Below are 21,378 nucleotides of genomic sequence, written 5' to 3'. Positions count from 1 at the left end.
GCAGTCAGGATGCTCAGGAGACGACTAAATTTAGGCCACGAGATAGTCATCTAGTGGACCTGAGCAAGGTTGGAGGCGGGATGATTCTTGGTGTAAGGTCAGACCCTAGCTAATCCACCCTAGGTGTAGTTGTGTGGGGCTATGGCAACACTAAATCCCAGAATAGTAGGATTATCACTAGTTTCAGGGCAAGATTTGAGATTGTTAGAGAAGGCTCGGAGAGCAGCGCTTAAAAGCACCTCTGCATGAGGAATTGAGGGATTTGGAGGTTGGGAGTCATTTGAGATGCTCATTAAAGGATGTTGATGGAAATCAAGAACAAGGAGATCATCCCAAGGGGGAAAAATATCATAGGAAAAAAAAAAAGAAGAGAGATTGAGAAATGCGGAGAAATTATAAGCAACAACATGTATCCCAGAATGACTGAAGCAAAAGATTATGAGAGGAAGTAAAATGAACATATAGAGAGGCTGGTGAAGTCTGGGGCTGCCACAGGCAGGGGGTGGGGTGGGAGGTACTCAGGAATTTATAATGGAATTTACAGGAAGTGGCACAACAAGGCGATCTACTGGAAGTATAAGAAGCTGAAGAGATGGGAAGTTTTTCAATGCATCAGATTAGGAGTGAAAAAAAGCCCAAACCAGGTAATTGCAGGAAAATGGAAAGGCACAATGTATGATCATGTCCTTCAGGAAGGAACTTTGATTTTTTTTTCCATATGCTGTGAATAAAATTTTTCACTGATTTTTTTCACCTGCAACCAGTACTGGCTCCAGTTTATATTTGCGCTGGCTTTTTTTTTTCTTCTTCTTTTTTAGCCAAGAGTATTACTAACAATTTTATGAGACTCTCATATGAGGAACTACTTCATAGTCTTGATTGATATGTTAGAGTGCCAGGGCCAATAATTAAAACAAGTAGAACTGGTCAAATATTATTGCTATTCATGAGAACAGCTACTGTTTATCAAGTACCTGCTGTGTCTCAACAATATTACAGATTTTATTTTGATTTTTTAAAGGTCATTTTACATGTCCATTTTACATATGAGAAAGTTACTTGGTAAATTAAGCAATTTAAGCAAGTTCACATAACTAGTTAATAACAGAATTAGTTTTCAAATGTTGGTCTGTCTAATCTTATACTGTGAGATTTTTCCCATATCAACTCTCCTTATTATAAATATAGTCTTTCATTTATGTATGTTTCGATAGAAATCATATAAAACATTTTTCTCTTATTTGAATTATTGTAAACATAACTAGAAATTTCTTCAGAACATCATATACAAATGTGTATGTGAATATATATGAATGTGTCCAAATAGTCACACTTATATGTATATATTTTGTGCAAAATGGGAAAGTACTAATAATTTTTCCTTAATTTCTCATAGCTTCATGGTCCTTTACTCAACTTGGTTGACCTGGTAGATGTGTGTGTAGATATTTCAAAAGGCTGTGTCTACTTGGAGCAGATGCACTTCATTCACAGGTATAGACTCTAAGAGGAATATATTGTTTAAAAGATTACTATGGACATTAGTACCATATTACCTGTAGTTTGGACACATCACACAAGATACTTACACATTTTTGTTCCTTCAAAACAGCAATATTTCTGTAAGAAGTCTCTCTTCTATACTACCTACAAGTGTTACTCATCTCTTCTCCAGAACTTTATTATTAAATATAATTTCTCTCATAGGGATCTGGCAGCTCGGAATTGCCTTGTGTCTGTGAAAGACTATACCAGTCCTTCACGGATAGTGAAGATTGGGGACTTTGGACTTGCGAGGGACATCTATAAAAATGATTATTATAGAAAGAGAGGGGAAGGCCTGCTCCCTGTTCGGTGGATGGCTCCAGAAAGTTTGATGGATGGAATCTTCACTACTCAGTCTGATGTATGGTGAGCCTAATGGGACACAGAGAAACACAGGCAGAAACATCAAACATCAAACATCAGAGTCAGAAAGGATCTTTAAAGAACATCTAATACCGTTTTTCTTTTAAATGTGAGAAAACAGAAGACCGGAGAGGTTAAGCGATTTTCTTCAAGCTAATGTGAAAGCTGGTTGTCAAGATGCAACTATTCCTGGGTCTCTGCCACTTACATTCCTCTCCCAATCAGTTTTGATCCTTTATTTTACAATTGTATACTAAAGAGAGAGATTTACTTCAAGTGTTTTATTACTTTCCACAGGCATATGACAAATACAAATTGGTGCTTATGAATTAATACCCAAATATGTGCCCAGAAGTCTGCTATTTTGGGTTTCTTGGTGATTGATTCACAGGTAGACTTTAAATCATAGATGGCAAAAAGAGTAGGATATTGGGGAGGTTTGGACATATTTTTATTATTTGAATAAGATTCCTCATTTTTGCTACTTGACTTCCAACTTTTGATTAGAGTTGCTTAAATGTAAAGATTTGTCCAGTGACTGTTAAGTTGAGCTGGCCCTAGGCAAAATTTTGGTTGAGATAAAATTGATTCTTTCTATGTTTACCAGTATTCTATCCCCCTCAATGTGAGAAATAGTGAAGTGCTCTCTTGTTTACCCACATGAGTGTCCACACACTGATTATCTAAAGCCATGTGCAGTGGAATCCATAATAAAGTTTTAGCTGGGGGAGGAACAGTGTGCAAGCATGTATGAGACACACGCATCTGTGTGTGCATGTGTACATGCATGCATGAGTGTGTGTATGTGTGCATGTGCATCTGTGTGCATTTGTCTCTGTGTGCATGTGCCCCCACTAAGTTTTCTTATTACTTTTGAAGTATTGACCCATATGCAGTGTACTGTGCTACATTTTCTTAAGTTCTAACTTTTTTCAAGTCTCCTATTTGCCTGTTATGAGGCCAATAATGTCAACCACAAAAGTAGGCCCCATAGTCACAGGAATAATTTATGTTGAAGAACCTATTGTAAACCTGATATCTCTAATAAGTATAATTAAAGCCAACCCTTTATATCTTTAGGTCTTTTGGAATTCTGATTTGGGAGATTTTAACTCTTGGTCACCAGCCTTATCCAGCTCATTCCAACCTTGATGTTTTAAACTATGTGCAAACAGGAGGGAGATTGGAACCACCAAGAAATTGTCCTGATGATCTGTAAGTTAATTATATTAACACAAGCATCCCCCAAACAAAAATGTGTATTATCTTAGGCCTCATTGATATGGCATTTTAAAATAAAAACTGGAATTTATATATTTGTGTATGCCACATAATCTGTGGATTGATTGTGACACTTAATTTACTAAACACATTATAGTTTCTTCTTATTTATATATGCATGTGACAGCTTACTCAGAAACAAACATTTGGACAGTAGAGTTTATTTGTACTCCTGTCAAGTTAATTCTAACAAATAGACATAGCTTTGTGTGTATGAATAAGTATGTTTGTCTGTGTGTACATGAATTTGTTAATTTTATTTTGGGAGATGTGATTTGGATAATATCTTAATTAAAAGGCCCTATTTAATAAGAATATACTGTTTCAAAGTCATATTGCCTTTGTTAATCTAACTGATAATTTTCCATGGGAAATAGTATTACTAAAAATTATACATATTGTGATCTGTTTATGAACTTAACACAAAATGACTAAATATTAGTGACTCTATCAAATTGATCCTCACCACTATAGAATTCTGATAGTGATCCCCAGAAGAGAGAGTAATTTTTGTCTCAATCTGAGTGAAAACAAAGTGCTAGGTTATTATGCTTGGGTACTCATTTGCCTCCTGTGAAGAACCTCAGAAGAAATATCAAGTCTTGACACTTTACCTAAGAGGTTCTGAAAGAACAAATGACCAAATATCTCAATTATATACACAATACCAAGCCGAGGATTGTGTGGAGTACAAATGTCTTTATACTAGCACCACAGCTCTTCTGCATCTTGGAATGTATTTTGAATGAAAAGACACACACGGTGCAGTTGGGTGACCAGCCAGCATGTAATAAAGTGCTAAACTGTGTGGTACAGACAAGTGCAAAAGGAATTAGCAGTATGCGGATGCACACCATGGTTGTACTGCCTTGACTATGCAGTGTTATTTAGAGGATTATTCAGCCCTGAGCCAACAGATGATTAAGAGCTGGGCACCTTGATTGGTGTTCTACTGGTGAATGTTTCTGCAATACTACTCATTTCTAATTTAGCTTTTACAACTTCTGGAATATTTTTAAAGAGATGAGATATGTACACACTTGATCAGATTTGGTAACAGTGCCTAAAAAAAAGTTATTCATGAGCCTTTGGGGGAGAGATGGGGAAAATTTCTGCAAATTAGAGATAAGAAATCATTCAAAAATTTAAAAAATTTCACCTATGGCTTAAGGAAAAAACCGCAGCATACCTGAATATGAAATGAAGTTTAAGTAACCATTAATCTATTTTGCATTCTAACACTTCTCTCAAGCACTGAGAAATGTCCCCCAAAATTTCAATTGCAGAGTTTTCCTTATGCTCTTAAATTTTTATTGGTATGTCCCCCTGAGGAGCAGGTAATGTGCCTCTTCATAATTATACAATATTTTTGTACAGGCACGTTAGTAATAGATACTGAATTATAAATTTTGACCGATTTATTTAATTATTTTGTTTGGGGAGAATGGAGATGAATAACAAATTGCTGATTTGCACTGCAGAAAAATATAGGTCTGATGAATTTTGTTCCATCCAAAGGTATGCACAAATGCAACTAGAAGGAGGAGGAAGAAGAAGTGCTACAAAAATGCTAGGAAAGTATTCCTGATAAGAGTGGGAAAAGATAATATTCTATCTGGTGTTCTCTTGAATAATTCATTGGTTGAATACATTATTATCCTAATTTTTATGAAAATCCAGTTTCCTTGAAACCCAGATTTTTCACTAGGGGGTGTTAAAGTTCATTTCTACATTATTAATTTTTTTAAAAAAAGGGAGCAATGCTCCAAGACTTCCACGTGCTGCATGACTCTGCAGAGCTCCAGGAAGGGTTAAGATCCACTGCCAACCTGCAAAACAAGCTGTGCTAGGAAATGGAGCTCTTGGTGATGCCATTCAATCTGGTCAAGGCCTTAAGTTGTCATGATAAAGATTAACTACTCTCTTTAGAGTACAGAGGGAACTGATTTTTATTTGAAGCAGTCCTCTGAGATCACAGGCCCAGCTTAGAGGTTGAAAGTCTGCACTGAGCCACGCTGCACCTTCTTCTATTCACTGCTTAAATTCTCAGCACCTGGATGCACTCTGGGTCAGGTGAGCCTATAGATGGCTATGCTGTTTTAGCTATTAGTGGAATGCAGGATTCAGAGCATTCCTGCCCCTCTCTCCATAGGCTCAGATGTGTGGAGGGGGGAAAGCCCAGCCATCAGTCTTCTCTTCAGCTTTAGTTTGCACAACAACTACACCAGTCTGAGAAGAAACAGGATCAAAGGGCAGTCTACCTCAAGTGAGAGCTCTTGGGGGTTCTATGACAGATGTGTCACAGCAGCAGGAGTCTCACCCTCTTCTTTTCATTTCTGAAAAAATATGTACAACTGTATCTTGGGTCTCTCCAAGACTGAGTATAATGAGTAAGGGATTTTTGAAATCTGTATTTTATGAGCTTTGTTTAAATACCTGCCCCCTTAACACTAAAAGATGCTATGGAGTTTTCCTTTGTTCAACGTCAATGGCTTCATGAATTCTAGGACTCTAATAAGCATAGAGATTAATATTGAACACAGCTAATGAGTCCCATCCTATTTTAAAAAATAAAAATCAAGGCAAAGAGGAACAAAGAGTTCATACAGTGAGTAGAGGAATTTGAAGCTGGATACTTAGACAAACAAGATACTTCAAGCATAAATGCATATTTTTGTAGAATAGTGCAGCCAAATCATGTAAATTTTAATGAACTTGAAGGACCAGCAAGTTTATTTAGATTATTATCTGAGTAATATCTTTGATTATTTATAACTGTAATTACTGCAGTGTATAAAGCATGATACTGAACAATGACAGGTGCACTTTTCTGAGGGACAATCCCCCTATGCCACAGCTATAGAAACTGTAAGTTTACTGAAAAAGGCAAGAAATTCTGTTCTTGGTATTTTGAAATTCTTAAAAGTCTCTCTATTTCATTCCATTGCCAGTTTATTGCTATTTGAAAGCACAGGTTGTATTCTTGACTTTTAGATGATTTATATTTAATATAGCTCCTCTTTTCTTATTCTTCATTTGTCCCTGGATGGTGGAACTGAAAAGTTTTATATACTAACAGAGCATGTGTTTTGCCATCAAGAAGTTATTTTAAAAAAGGTGTAAAATTTTTAAAAAAGTAATGATTGGATTCAATGTAAATTAAAACCTCCAAAGATGAAAAACAGTAGGAATAACTGCTTAAATGGATTACTAGATGAAACAAAAGGCAGAACTTTTCAAGGGTACAGTGAATGTATAGATGAGAAGTAGGTGACTAAGTGTCAGCCATGAGGATGACTTCTTTGTCCTCACCCTCCTCCTCCCCTTCCTCGCTTCCTTCTCCCTTCCTTCCCTCCTTCCTCCCTCCCTCCCTCCCTCCCTTCCTTCCTTCCTTTCTTCTTTCCTTCCTTCCTTCCTTCCTTCCTCATGGTCTACTGAACATATGGAAACTTTTGTGGAATGAAGCAGGTTATAAATAAGTACTATAAGTAAAGCCTTCATCACTTAAATATGTCAAGTCTTGAGAGATTTTATCTGTACCTTGGTGATATCTTTGAAACATAATCACATTTATTCTCAGATATGCTTCTGGTGGATAATTACAATGCTTTTCTTCCTCCTCTTAAATCTCAACACAACACTGAGATTAGTCATCAACCTTCTTCTTTTAACTGTTTAAGTTCCATGATTTGATATTAGTTTTTATATCTTACGTCAAATCTAATAATCCTCCATTGTGATCTGTGTATCATCCTTATTTCTACGTGGCAAGGGTTATAAAGAAAAATGCAACCTATTAGGATGTGTTTCAGTTATTTTTCAGCTATGACTCTAATTTTGTAAAAATGGAGCCAAGTTTTGTATTCTTCTGATCAGATTATAAATTATGTGTGATACATATGAAAAGTCATCAGATCAATATACAAACAAACAAACAAAAAAAACCCCCAAAACCCAAAACCCAATGTTTATATTTCCCTATCATACCCTGATATGCTAACTCTGACCTGAGGTGCTTATCAAGAAGTGAAGTAAGTGGAAGTGGAGTTCATATGCCACATTATAGGAGATTGAAGATTATAATCCTAAAATAGATACTAGTTATTTTAGACTCAATACCTATGATGATTTCTGGGTCATTGTCACCTGGTGATTGAGAATAATCTTGTTTTAGTTCCATTAATTACTTTAAATCAAACCATCACTCTCTTTCTTCTAGCCTTCCTTAATAGCTTCCAATTGGTCCCTCTACAACCCACTGTCTGTCAGCTAGAGAAATCCTTGGAAAATGTAAAAAGCATGCCTTCTTTAAGACCTTCAACAGCTTCTCATTGTAGTGACATAAAATCCAGTTCCTTGCCTGGTCTGGGAGACCTGCATGATCTCACCTTTCTCTTCTGATCTCATCTCATTCTCTCCCCTCAATGACTGTACTTCAGTAACACTGGCTTTCTTTCAGGTTCTGATTGTGCCAAGCTCTTTCCAAATTTAGGACTTTACACATGCTTTTCCCTCTTCTAGTGTGCTTTCCTATCCACACCCTATTCCCATGACTAGCATCTTATTTTCCTATAAAGTTCTTGGGCTTAAATGTCATATCTTTAGAGAGACCTTCTGTGAGCAACTTACCAAAAATGCTCCATCTCTATTAGAACTCATGTTTATTTTCTTAAGTGCTTTTTAAAAGAAGTTAACATAATTTGAACAATTTATTTTTCTTCCAGCATGGAAGAACTAATATTTCTTGTCTCTGCCCCAATCTGCTTCCTAGCTCCAGAAAAATAAAAAAAATTAGAGCAGGTATTTGACAATTTTTGTAAATTTAGTAGACTTGAAAACCAAGTTTTGGAGAAGGAGAGAATTATTTAAAATCCTTTAGTTCTTTGTTAGTGTATTAAGTACCAGGTGTGAATGAAAACTGTATATAAGAACAGTCTAATAAAAAAGAGAAATCAATAGAAACCTCACTACTTACAAGCTCTGCGGAAATGTAGAAAGAAGACAACTTCATAGATAGCCTTGGGAGGGTGAAGGTATTGGGTAATTAGGTTCTCAGTCCTCTTCAGGCTTCAGATAAATCAGGTGAGCAACCCCAAAGGCATAGAGCAACTGCCTACTGTCTTCCAGTTTGGAAGGAGCATAAGAGGTCACTGAGCAGGGGACCCCCTACTTTTTCAGGGGGAGACCTACCATTATTAAGAAGGTAGAATGTTATGTCCAGATGGAAACAGTCTAACTTGCACTTCTAAATTTCCTTTTTCCCCTATGTCCTGTTAAGATTTTGTTGACAGAGATTCTTCCATCTATTTGTTTGGATTAATAACTATTAAGATAATGTCAGTTTTTTTTAAAGAAAGGTGTTATCTATTAAAGATAGTATTGCAAGCGACTCATAAATATGAATCCAAAGTTTTTGTTTGTTCGCTTAAATAAGTTATGAAAACCTGGAAATAACTCAAAGTTTTTCACTTCTAAAATGATCTTACCTGGGTTACCAATAATGATATCCAATCATCATTTATTTTTCTGTATTTATCCACATATTCAGGTGGAATTTAATGACCCAATGCTGGGCTCAAGAACCCGAGGAAAGGCCTACTTTCCAGAAAATTCAAGACCAGCTTCAGTTATTCAGAAATTTTTCCTTAAGTAGTATTTCTCAGTGCAGAGATGAGGCAAACTCCAGTGGAGTCCTAAATGAAGGCTTTGAAGGTAAGTTTGATTTTTTCAAGTATTTTCTAGTTTTTTTTTTTTCCCCAATGAGAACTGATCAAGATTAAATAGAATGTACACAGAAGAAATTTTAGGGTAGGTAAGAAATAATATACTGTCACCATGGTCATCACAATTAAGTGATGATGATGAAATAATTTTCCTCCTTGAAAATTATTTTGTTTTGTAGACTAAATTTTTTAAAATAGTGCTATGGTCCCTGGATTTATATTGTAAGATAATTTTAGGGAAAGAATTAACATACTAGGCTATGCTTTCATGAGATCTGTTCACCTCCTCCTCCCTGCCTTAGACTAGTTTGGACCTCAAGTGCAGAGTTGGGTTAATTATAGTCTCTCCATTTATGGCACATTATTATCACTGGCCTATGTGGGGCTTCTCTCTTATTTTGTTTATTTGTTCAGTCCCTTTGTCCCCATATTCCTCTCCTGTTCTATTTCCTTCCCTTCCCCAGCCAGGCAACCATTCTAATTACTTTAATGAATATCTTTTTATTTGTATGTTTTCCTGCAAAATGTGTATTGTTTGGTATGTGTGCCTGTGAGGGACTAAGAAAGATGGCGGGCCGGTAGAGAGAAGGCAGAAAGGGAAGAGGAAAGCCACAGGGGAGCATTGTCATGGAAACCCAAAGGAGAAGGGATCTTGAAGAAAGATTAAACAAATGCTGCACAGACAGTCAGCTTTCCAGAGGGATGTATGGATTTTTACAGTTGACTTACATTTCATTTTAAAACTCAACTCTTTGGTCATGGAATCCTTTCCTTCCAGTATGTAAACCACATTTTATAAAAATCACAGAGACCGCCACAATGGGCCTGAGGGTTTATCTGTATCTTAGACTCTATCAGAAATTTCCATAGACTCTTGGAGGTCTGGGGTGAAATCTTTTTACCATGCTCTATCCCTTAGTTGATCTATGAAGCTGAGAAAGGTAACAAATGATTTACTGAAGATACAGAACAAAATCTGTTTTGTGAAAGTATTTTAATTGCAATCTTAGTTAATTTTATTTTAGCACTTTTTATGTTCCACTCACTATGCTATGTAGATTCACTTCTTAAATACTCCAATAGCTGTATGAAGTGTTATAATCAGTCTTACAGATGGTGAAAATGAGGTTTAGCAACTTTCCCATGATTACACTGCTGAGATGGGGCCAGAGTTTGGTTCCATTTTTGCGTCTTTGATCTCAGCCATCACATACAGCTGTGGCGGTGGTAAGGAAATTGCCCACATATTCCCCTATGATGTTATCAATAGTGTGCTGCACAGCGAGATGTAATAAAATGACTTCTTACTCCAGGGGCTGTTGGAAGAGATACACCATTTTGTCCTGGTCATACCAAGTTTATTTAGCTGCCCATCTGTTGGCAGTAAGAATTAAAATTCTAGGGCTGGGGTTGTGGCTCAGTGGTAGAGCTCCTGCCTGACATGTGTGAGGCACTGGGTTCTATCCTCAGCACCACATAAAAATAAATTAATTAAGTAAATAAAGGTATCGTGTCCATCTACAACTAAAACATTTAAAAAGAATTAAAATTCTAAGTGTTGTTCATAAAAGTACAGAAGCTGACATAAATATTTAGAATAATGATATAAGAAGAGTTTAACAGGGAATATAATTCAGCTATGATAACTTAAGAAAGAAACAAGCAGTTCTGGGCCATGAGGGAAGTGTAAATTTAGTAAAAGAGCAACAATCATTCTGTTATTTGCAATGGATGTAAATCCTGAAAACCAATAAAGAAAAGAGGTATGAAAAATACTAAAAATTTGATAATTGAGAGCATGATGGAACAAGAGAATCAGGAAAGACGAAGAAAATACAATGAAAGAGTTTGCAATCTTTTAAGGATAGGAATAGTGGAACAGTTCCTGCAAGGTGAATCTAAACTTAATTGCTTTTTTAAAAAATAAAAATATGTTAGTAACGCTGCTTTATTGACAGTTGAGTATATTTAACAAAGCAATAAGGTGTCTGTTTTCATTGTTATTGTGGAAATATGTAAGAAGATAAGAAAGCCATTGGAAGTTTTTTTTTTTTTTTTTTTAAATAAAACACCCTAGGATTACAGGAAGCCATGCCTATCCTATGGTCCTACTGACCTAATGGGGTAGAGAGGGGATAGAGAGAGAAGATTAGTAACATATCTGGGCATCTAGTAAAAATATCCTAGTGACTTCATCCAAACATTTGTGTAAACATCACCTCATCAGTCCCAGAGAGTTCCACAGGAAACAAATCTAAATGCTCCTCTGCTGTTCTAAACATAGCCAGTCAGCCGGCATATGTCTCATCTGTAAATACCCTGTCTTACTCGGCAGGCTTTATTTTAATATTTCCCTCTTAAAGAGGTTACTGAGCACACATTGTATTTTTCAGGGTATCTGCCTTTAGGTCTGACCTGTGGGCTATTAAATAATTTCTAGGTAAAAATAAACAAAACAATCTGCTCCCATTACCACTGTCTCTCAGAAGCTTTTTATGCAACAAGAAGATGTATTAATTGCTGAAAGCTTGCCAGGGTCAAGTTACTAAATATTGCTCTAAGTGGTAGGAACCAATGAAGTAGTTAGCTAATGTTTTTTTTTTTTCTCTGACATGGCAGCAAAATTTGCCAAAAAAAATATTTATCTCATATAAAACATTATTTCTCAAAACCTCAACAAGCAAAAAAAAATTAAAATCATATTTTGGTACAAGTTTTCCAATGTAATATTTAAAGGTTTAAAGGTATGACATTGATGTAGCTGGTGGGAAGACCTATATTATAGATGTAAGTATTTGTTGAAATTCTAAACTTTCCTTTAGCCTAATTTCTTTAAGCCCTTTAAAAAAAATCCTAGTTTTCCTAATCATGGGTCATCAAACTACTCAAATATCTTATTTCTTCCTAACATTTTAAAATATTTTCTATTGCTACCAGCACACCTAGCAAGTTATTCTTTCGAGTTTCTCAATGACTACCAGTACATGTTGGAAATAATCATAACAGCTGGGTCCTTCCACAGGTTTCCAGCATGGATTGGCATCTGATGAAATTTTTCTATGGGGGAGATATTTTACAACACTGTCCAACTACTTATGAGGTTTGAAATGATTTTTCAGATGATTCATGTGATCCATGATGATTTTGAACAAAATGAGATGATGCCCAAGGGCCCCATTTGTAGCTTGGCCATCTTGTTCTTCAGCAATAGGGGGGATTTGCAAAAGAAATATACAGCTCATGATATAGAGTGGGGATATAATTTGTATCCTCTTATAATACAATCAGTTTTGTAGTTTAGGTGTGGAACATGATAAATAGGTAGATCCATTAAATTCCCTAAACAGGTACAATACCCCTTAATCCTTTGAAATAATTTTATTTTTTCTCCTATATCAACTTAAGTTCATTCCAAATAACCCAAGCCTGGGTGCACATGGGGGCTATGTGCACAAGGTAAGCAGGCCAGCAGGCCTCACCCAATAAGGGCACATGTTGGAATGCCCTTCCTGCTCGAAGGGTGATGAGGAGAAAGGGAAGGGCTATCATCTGTCTTCTGAAACGCTTCTGATTTTTAAAATGATACTTTATGAAAAGACAGCAATGCTTCTGATTATAAATTTCTCATCCAGGTAGGAATACCCAGAGAGTGGAAAGCACTGCATAAACAAACAAGCAAGCAAGCAAACAAACAAAAACAAGCAGTTCTCAGAGTTAATGTTTCTGTATTGATGTTTATATTGCATAAGTATCATTTTGATTCCTTATAATTTTGTGATATGTCTCAGAATCTCTGTAGTTAGGTTTCTATGGGACCTCTTATTTCCTTATGTGAGGAGGTCACCTTTAACCCATTTTGTCCCATAGTCTCATCTGGGGCATGCCTACGAAAATGTAAATTGGCAATAAGTATACTACCGTGGTAATTCTGAGACAATAATTGAGTATTTATTATGTTCACAGAATTGAAAATGTATGACATAAGTAGACAAAAGCAAAGTAATATGAGCATAATTGTGAAGAAGGCCAGTCACCCTCTCACTGCCCGTTTTCCTGCTGACAGCCACTCCTCCTCGCCCTTGGGTGTCCAGTCTTTGTGCTTCCCAAGGACTTCTGCAAGGCACACTGCCCACATGGCTCCTCCTCACACAGCATGGCAACTCTACCCACCCTGCTGGGAGGACACAGACTCATTCCAGCAGAGTGAACTTTGGCAAATTATTTAACTCCTCTATGCCTCATTTTCCTCATCTGTTCATTGGGGTCAATTCTAAAACCTAATTAATAGGAGAACAATTAGTGAGCATACATATATAGTTAGAATAGAGTCTGGCATGTAGTAAGTGCTCTAAAAGAGCTCACAGAATCAGTAGTAATCCTAACAGTTACTAATGTTTCATGTCTTTGACCTTCTCCCTCGACCCCATGATCAAAATTTGCTAGGTTTATATATGTTCCCTTTTAAGGTCATAAGCATGCCAGTTTTACATGCCAATTAGCATTAATAGTTTCATATGATATTTAACCCAGGGGGATGACTGAGGAGGACCAGCCACATTAGCTGCCTGGCTGTTCTTCAATCCATACCAGCCTGTTCCTGCCTTTGGACCCTTGTTCTTGCCTTTCTCTCTCTCTCCTTGGATGATCCTTTAAGATAGGCAAATGGTGAATTCCCGTACTTAATTTGTGTCTCGGCTAGAATTTCACTTCATGAAAGAGCACTTTGCTGATGCCCCATCTCAAATAGCAGCCTCTTTCCACCACCATAATTCTCTTGCCCCCTACTCTGCCAAATTGTCCTCCATCATGCTTCTCAACACCTGACATAGAATCAGCTGTCTGGCAGTTCATTGTCTGCCTCTCCCCATTAAAATGTAAACTCCGAAGAGCAGCAACTTTGTATCATCAGTACCTAGAATATAGCCTGACCTGTATAGGCATTCAGTGCATATTATCTTAAGAAGTAATTAAATTGCTAAATCTAAAGGAATAAAGCTTTTAAGGTAGTTTTTTTGGCTGCTATGGCAGGATGGAAGATAAGTGTTTTAGACAAAGAGCTATCTGGGAGCCACCTAATTTCTGGCACAAAGACCATGACCTGTTCCATTTGTTAAGGCGGAGTTAATTGCCTCTGCACCCTCACTGTATTTACTATAGACTCTTATTTAAGTGCTCATCACCTTCTATAGTAATATAGCTGCTTCCTTACTAGGACTGGTGCAACCTCAAGGCCAGGAGAATGTCTTGTTTCTGTTTGTCTTCCCAGCACTTAATGGTCCTCATAAATGTTTGCTAAACAGATCTATAAAGTTGGTGTTGTCATAATTCTCATACAACCTGTGTATTATTACAAATAAAGGAAATTGAGTAGGTGCTAGAATAACATTCTTGCTTCTTCACAGGTGAAGATGGCAATATAATTAGTTTGAATTCAGATGACGTTATGCCAGTTGCTTTAATGGAAACCAAGAACCAAGAAGGGTTAAACTATATGGTCCTTGCCACAGAAAGCAGTCAAGGTGCAGAAAATTCAGAGGGTCCTCTCTGCCCCAAGGAATCTGAATCTTGTAGTCTGAGGAAAGAAGAGAAGGAACCACATGCAGACAAAGATTTCTGCCAAGAAAAACAAGTGGCTTACTGCCCTCCTGGCAAGCTCGAAGGCCTGAACTATGCCTGTCTCGCTCACAGTGGATATGGAGATGGGTCTGATTAATTGTGCTGCCTGGGAAATCAGAGTTGAAACACACCCACTGAGTGGTTACAGAAAGAAAAGAATGGTAGATGTGGTGGTGGGCTGACTCTAATTTAATACTGAAAGTTCCTTAGTTCTAGTCTGGGTTCTGAGAGCCTTTTCGTTTCATTTGCTGCAATCCCCATACCAACAGCCTAATTCCTAATCCATAATTCCTTCAGTGGAATTATGGGGTGAATAACCATGTGTGTGGAAAGCCCAGGAAGAGACATTAAGTCTGGAAACAAAACACTGCTGTCCTCTCCCATGCAGTCCTTGAAGATATCACCTACCCTTCAGCCTGGGCTGCAATTAAAAAATTTTGAGACAGAAATAGGTCAGTTCAGGGACCTGAAGGAAGAAGCACACTGCGGGGCCCACTCAGTTACAGATTGTCTCAAAGAGAACTGAGGAAATGATTACTGATGTCTACACATACAGGAGGAGCCAGCACTGGTGATACAAGAATCATTTGGAAAGCTATCACTCCAATAAACTATCTTTAATCATAACTATAAAATTTTTGTGTTTTTGTATTTTGGAAGCTTAAAAGAGTAGCTTCAGACATACTGAAAACAGGACCATGAAGATCTTTGAGTCTTAAAGTTGAGCATTCTGCAATCTCTGGATTGCATAAAAATTGTCCTGTGACTAGTGTGCTATTATGAAAATTAACTAATATAAAGATTGTTTGGGGGGCTGGGATTATGGCTCAGTAGTAGAGAACTTGCCTAGCATGTGTAGTTCTGGGTTTCATCCCCAGCACTGCAAAAACCCAAAACAAGTCAGAACAAAAATATAACAATAACAAAATAAAAAGAAAGAAAAAAGACTGTTTTTATTTGCCATGTCTATTTTTATGCATAAAATCCTTAAGGTTGTGTCTAGTATCATCCTTGAAATTAAGAAATGTGATTATATAATGTTAATTCAAACTACATGATTTTTAACAATGGTATAAAATAATAAATTCTTATATGAGAACTATTTTAAAAATTCTTCAGAGAAATATTCTTCCTTAAAACTGATATTTTTTTGGAATTACCTGTTTAAATCTCAAAATTCCAATTGCATCAACAATACCACTAACTCTTTTCTGTGTTATTCAGTGGCTGTATACGGGATGTATACAGTAAAAACGTTCTGATTATGATATTTGCTAAAAACTACTGTAGAAGAGGACCATGTGTCTGCTTTCACCTTGGATAATTAATCTTTTAATTTGCCTGCCACCTGAGAACATGAAGAGATAGCTGGCTGAATGTGAGCAGGGAAGTGAATTCAGAATTCTAGGGGAACAACCTCTAAGTTAAGGTCCAGGATTTACTGTTACTTGCAACATCTGATACTCCTCTGATAATGGCAGGATGTTTTCTTTCAGCTCTGGGGATCCTCTGATGGGCATCTGTCATTCTTTGGGTTAGCCTAGGAAATGAAGTCCCTTCTTTCATCAAGGAATTGCTTCACCTTTACTGTGCTGTTGGGAGCTGTGTTCTATTTGCTCTCGTGGCACCTCTTTCAGGAAGAAGGCAGGCATGTGCACTGGTCCTTATGCCCAGACCCCACCACTCAGGCTTCTCATTGAGAGTTAAGCCTGTAAAGAAACAAGAACCAGAACAAGTATTCCCAGCAATGGTAGCAAGTGCAGTTGGTCTGACTCCTGGCACAGAGGTGGCAGTGCTGTGGGAGGTGGCCTCCAGTGTCCAAGGCCAGCAGAGTCAGCAGAGTGACTCTACTCTGGCAGCTTGTAGTCAGGCTGGACTGGACTCATTCTGCTGTCTACTCTTTGCCATTGCTCCTTGCTCCATTGCCTTTAAGCCTGGTTCTTAAGCCTGCCCAAGACTCAGCAAGTTACCCCCTTTTTACCCCTTATTTAAGTGCATCTCACCTTCTATAGATAGAGATTATATTCTAGTATGCTGTTTAGGGGAGTAGACTTTACAACAAACAAATATCCTTATGAGCAAACTCAGCATTCAGTAGTGTTGTGGAGTTCTAGACGTTTAAAGTTTCAGTCAAGGGAGATCTGTTGAAAAACCTGGGATCCCGAAAAACAGAATGGGGGTATGTGGGTGGATGTCTGCATTCAGCAGGTTTTTGTTGCTGTGACCAAAATACTCTAACAGAGCAACTTAGAGGAGGCAAATTTCATTTGGGATCATGGTTTCAGAAGTCTCAGTTCAGGTTCTGCTGACTCCATTGTTCTGGGTCCAAGATGAGGCAGAACATTGTGGTGGGAGGGTGTGATGAAGGAAAGCTGCTCTGCTCATGGTGGCCAGGAAGCAGAAAGAGTAGAGAAAGAGCTGTAGGTAAGATGAACCCTTCCAGGGTATGCCTACAGAGATTCACTTCCTCCTGCCATTTCTTCCTTTTCCTACAGTTTCCATCCAATTAGTCTATTCAAACTAAGATGGACCAATAATCATGGCTCTTATAATCTGATCATTTCACTTTGGATATTCCTGCATTAACATAGGAACTTTGGGAGAATACCTAATACCCAAACTGTAACAATGTTCCAAGAATTTTGACTCAGTAGACCCTTCTGATCCCTCAGAGCATGTACAATAAGAGCTAGCACTTTGTAGAGGAAGTAACCAGAGAGGCCTCTTCTGAAACAGAAAACATACGTTGCACTCCTTTCCCCTCCTGACTGCCAAGTCAATATCTAGAATTAAATTCCAGCATATCTTAATGATTTTCTGAGTCTGATAAAGAAAGAAAGAGTTAATATCCCAAAGTAGCTCCAAGCATTAGCTAAAATGCACTGGCAGAAGCCAGGTACAATTGAAATTACATTCTGAAGGTGCCTGAACTATGAGATGAGAAGGTAAGGTTAAATAAGCAAGAATTCATTCAACTGAGTGAGACTTTTCTGGAATGTGAGATTTAACCTACGTGGAAAAGACCCATGGAGTCGAAGTAAATTTGTGGCTAGAGTGGCCTTGGATGTCTGGTGACAATGAATGTTGATTCCATCCCCCCTAAAAAGTTACAGAAAGGAATAAAATGGTTGAGGAAGTGGGAATGCTGATATGGGCATGTTATGTGAGGCCAGAAGACCCCCTCCCCTATTCACCAAAGTCATAAGGACTATGTTGATGCAAGGGCATCTCTAAGCATCACTAAGAAGTTAGCAATGGTTACTTGCCATAGCTGGTCCCAGAGCTGGGCTTATAAACACTCATGGGCATGATGAAAGATTGAAATAATGAAGACAAGATAGCTTTAGTTGACCACCAGAAGCCAGGGGACCTCCTATGCACGATAATGGGAGGCATCCAAAAGCACTTGTCCATAAAGAGTTGTGAAGATGGTTAATAAATCCCTTTGTTCCTAGGGAAGAATAAATGGGAAGCCAGTCTTGAGCATCCATGGTTAGTAGAAGGCTATTAGAGTTCTCTAGAGAAACAGAACCAAAACTTGGGTGGATAGATAGATAGATAGGTAGCTATATTAGATAGATGATAGAAGATATGAAATTCTTTAGGGGAACTGGCTCCCCAAATTATGTATTATGTGAAGACCCATGTGCAAGCTGAAGAACTAAGGAAACTGGTAGCATGGTTCAGTTCAAGTCCCAAATGCTCAGACCCAGAAGAGCCAATGATGTAACTAATTCCAAGGCCAAAAGCTTGGGAAATTGGTGAGGTGAGGATAGGGGGTTTGATGTTATAAGACCCAGAGTCTAAAGACTAGATAGATAGATAGATAGATAGATAGATAGATAGACAGACAAGAGAGAGAAAGAGGAGAGAGAGAGAGAGAGAGAGAGAGAGAGAGAGAGAGAGAGAGGAAGGAACTCTCCTACCTTTCTTCTTTCTTTTTGTTCTATCTGAGCTCTTAGTTGACTAGATGATGGCTACCACACTGAGTGAGGGCAGATCTTCCTTACTCTGTCCACTAATTCAAAGACAAATCTCTTTCAGAAACACCCTTGCAGACATACCCAATAATGCTTTACCATCTGGTTTCTCTTGAGTCAAGTTGCCACCTAAAATTAGCCATCCAAAGGAAAAAATGGAGGGGCAGAGGGCTCACACACTCATTCAAAGAAAAATCATGATCCTTATTCAATTCCTAGATTTGAGCTTGTTTTCAGAGCAGCAACCCATTTACTATAGAACAGGTTCTAGGTTGAAGGACATTGTAATGCCATTGCAGGTGTACTGTAATGAGGATTCCGAGACACTGCAGACTGTTGGATACAGGATCTGAGCAGACACTGGGAGTCAGAGACCTATAGTATCATCATCACCCCTCTCTCTCAGAGGGGCTTGTGGGGCTAAAGTCTAACTTACAATGCATCCACTGGGTCCACAGCCCCACCCAGTGGTCATTTCTCTGCTCCTTAAATGTATAATTGGGATCTCCATACTTTATGGTTGCAGTAGCCCTCTCACCAGGTTCTTGCCCTGTGGGTAAGGTCAAAAGATACCACAGTGGAAGGTCAAGTGAAGCTCTGAAACCGCCTCTCTCCTTTCCCTATCTCAGCCCAAATAATAAAGAAAAATCAACATCAAGTTCCTGAAGAAACTAGAAGAATGCTGGAGAATGACTGAAAAGTGACAAGTTAAACCAAATATTAGCCCCAACGACAGTTGCTAGGTCAGTCTAGAATATGTATGTTGCTAGAACGTATGAGTGTATGATACACGTCTCAGCGTCTTCTTAAAGGATCCACACTATTGATGATGAAACAAATTCTACTGAGAAAAGAATTTCAGGTTTTGCCACAGGGACCCAAATGGCCAAGACAAATGTGTAAATAGAAACCAAATTAGAGTGGAAACAAGAGAAAATAAAAATGTACTTGAAAAGAGCTAGGTGATAACTCATTTAAGGTGTTTTGCCATTTGAAGAGAATAAGGGGCTGGGAGGTACCTTGGTGTAGAGTGCTTGCCTGGCATTCACAGGTTCCATACCCAGCACTGAAAAAAGTATGTATGTGGGTGAGAGGGAACAAGGATGTGAGGTCCAGGGAGGATTTTTTTGGCCTTGTTTTTGCTGTTTTATTCTCAAATATTACAGTCTCTTTTCTCTTAATGGGAATGATCCAATGGGGAGGAAAAAACAATAATGCAAAAAGAAGAAAAGGTAACTGTTGAAGTGATGTCCTTGAGCAGAACACAGAGATTGACACTCAGGATACAAGCATGGGAAAATGATATTTGACACTAATTGGCTCCTACTAAATGCGACAGAATCTCTCTCCACTCATTTTAATACTAGGATTTTCTTTATTGAGCAGGCTTCCAGAAGACTTTTTTTTTTAACTTGTACTTTAAACCTTAGATCAACACATATTTTTAAATTTATTTGTATATAACTGAATAAAATATTTTAATGCACTAGTTTGTGTTTTCACAGTAATTGGTGGTACCTGTTCATGGTGGCTAACACTAAGTGCGGGATAAAAAAAAAATCTTATGTCAATGAGTGAAGAAAAAAAAAACTTTAGGACTACTGCAGCCTGTGAAGTCCTGAATTACAGAGGTTGGCTTTATACAAGTGTCAAGCAGCATTAGGTATAGGTGCTGAGAGTTCTCATACAGGTGAGATCATTTACTGTGATCTGGTATAGAGACAAAGCTTCAGAGAAGTGGCAGAACTTAAGCTAGACCTGGTAATATCTATATAGTGTAACATTGGGCTAGATCTTATCTGATGGTAAGTTTATATCCTCTTGAAAACTGAGAAGACAGCTCTTACTTCTTTTAGAGCATTGATACAGACATAAAGGAGAAGAAAGGCCAAGAAGCAGATCATGCAAACCATTTTCTTTTCTTTATAAGAAAAGCATTTTCTTTCTAAGAAGAATAAACGATGTGAACTGAGTTCAAGTTAGAAATCTCTGTGATGAATGAGGTGACACAAATTAAATATGCACCCAAAAATAACACGAAAAATGTATTCAGAGCTTTATGACCTGAAAAACCATACACTGTTAAACTGTATAGCTTTTTAAATAGTCAATGTCTTGCATTTGCTGCTGTCCTGCAACACAGGATGATTCAGCTATACCAACTGGTTAATGTAGGTGCAGATGGTGGCTGTGGAGTGTTGTTTATTTTTCTTTTTTACTTTCCATACATTTTTGTATCTCTCTGTGTGTGTGTGGGTGGAATTTTTAAAAATTTCAGTCCCATTCACAATATCACCATTCTTTAAACATCAAATGACTAAACTTCTCAAGTTTTCATGCAAAATCTTGATATCCACCATTACCATTTTTGTTTATTAACTAAATAATTTGGAATGGGTAACTACAAGATCATGAATAATTTTCTTTCTTTTTTTTCATATTTTGAGGCTTTATTTAAAAATCTCTCACTGTTCATTATCAAAGTACAAGATTGTTTGCATACCAAGAGACAGACTGTAAACATAGGAAATTTTCATTAAGGAAAGATGGGTTTACTGTAATTTGATCTTTTACAAAAAATTACTGCAAGTTATTGATAACAGAATTTCTCTTTTACTTTCTTAAGTCTAATTCTCTTGAAAATTCAACCAATGTTTCCATTCTGTTGAGCTAATTCCAATTGAATGCAAATTCATAGTACTTTTCCCTCAGGGTTTGGACTTAATTCCCTAGATCCTTTTCTTACTCCTTTAAAAAAGTGTGAGTGAAGAATTTTTTTTTTTAAAAGGAAGCTTTTGAACAAGGAAGAACAAACATCTTAACCTCTGTTCTCTGTGTTTCTTACCAAAATCAGTCTGTCAACACCCTTC

The 21,378-nt window shown here is 37.5% G+C and overlaps 1 protein-coding gene across 1 annotated transcript in view; it reads left to right on the top strand.

Annotated features, from left to right (window-relative positions):
• The window catches only part of ROS1 (ROS proto-oncogene 1, receptor tyrosine kinase), a 107,207-nt gene extending 91,607 nt beyond the window's left edge, over positions 1-15,600 (top strand). The window contains exons 35-39 of the mRNA XM_081296146.1: positions 1,397-1,494; positions 1,708-1,911; positions 2,989-3,123; positions 8,738-8,901; positions 14,315-15,600. Of these exons, the coding sequence (XP_081152272.1) occupies positions 1,397-1,494; positions 1,708-1,911; positions 2,989-3,123; positions 8,738-8,901; positions 14,315-14,625 (912 nt within the window). The 3' untranslated portion in view covers positions 14,626-15,600. The remainder of the gene's footprint in view (positions 1-1,396; positions 1,495-1,707; positions 1,912-2,988; positions 3,124-8,737; positions 8,902-14,314) is intronic.
• The last annotated feature ends 5,778 nt before the right edge of the window (positions 15,601-21,378 follow it).

This window comes from Spermophilus citellus (assembly GCF_964194105.1).
Source record: "Spermophilus citellus genome assembly, chromosome: 5".
Lineage (NCBI taxonomy): Eukaryota > Metazoa > Chordata > Mammalia > Rodentia > Sciuridae > Spermophilus > Spermophilus citellus.
The sequence above is the reverse complement of the archived record's forward strand: the minus strand, read 5'-3'. Positions and strand labels throughout refer to the sequence as shown.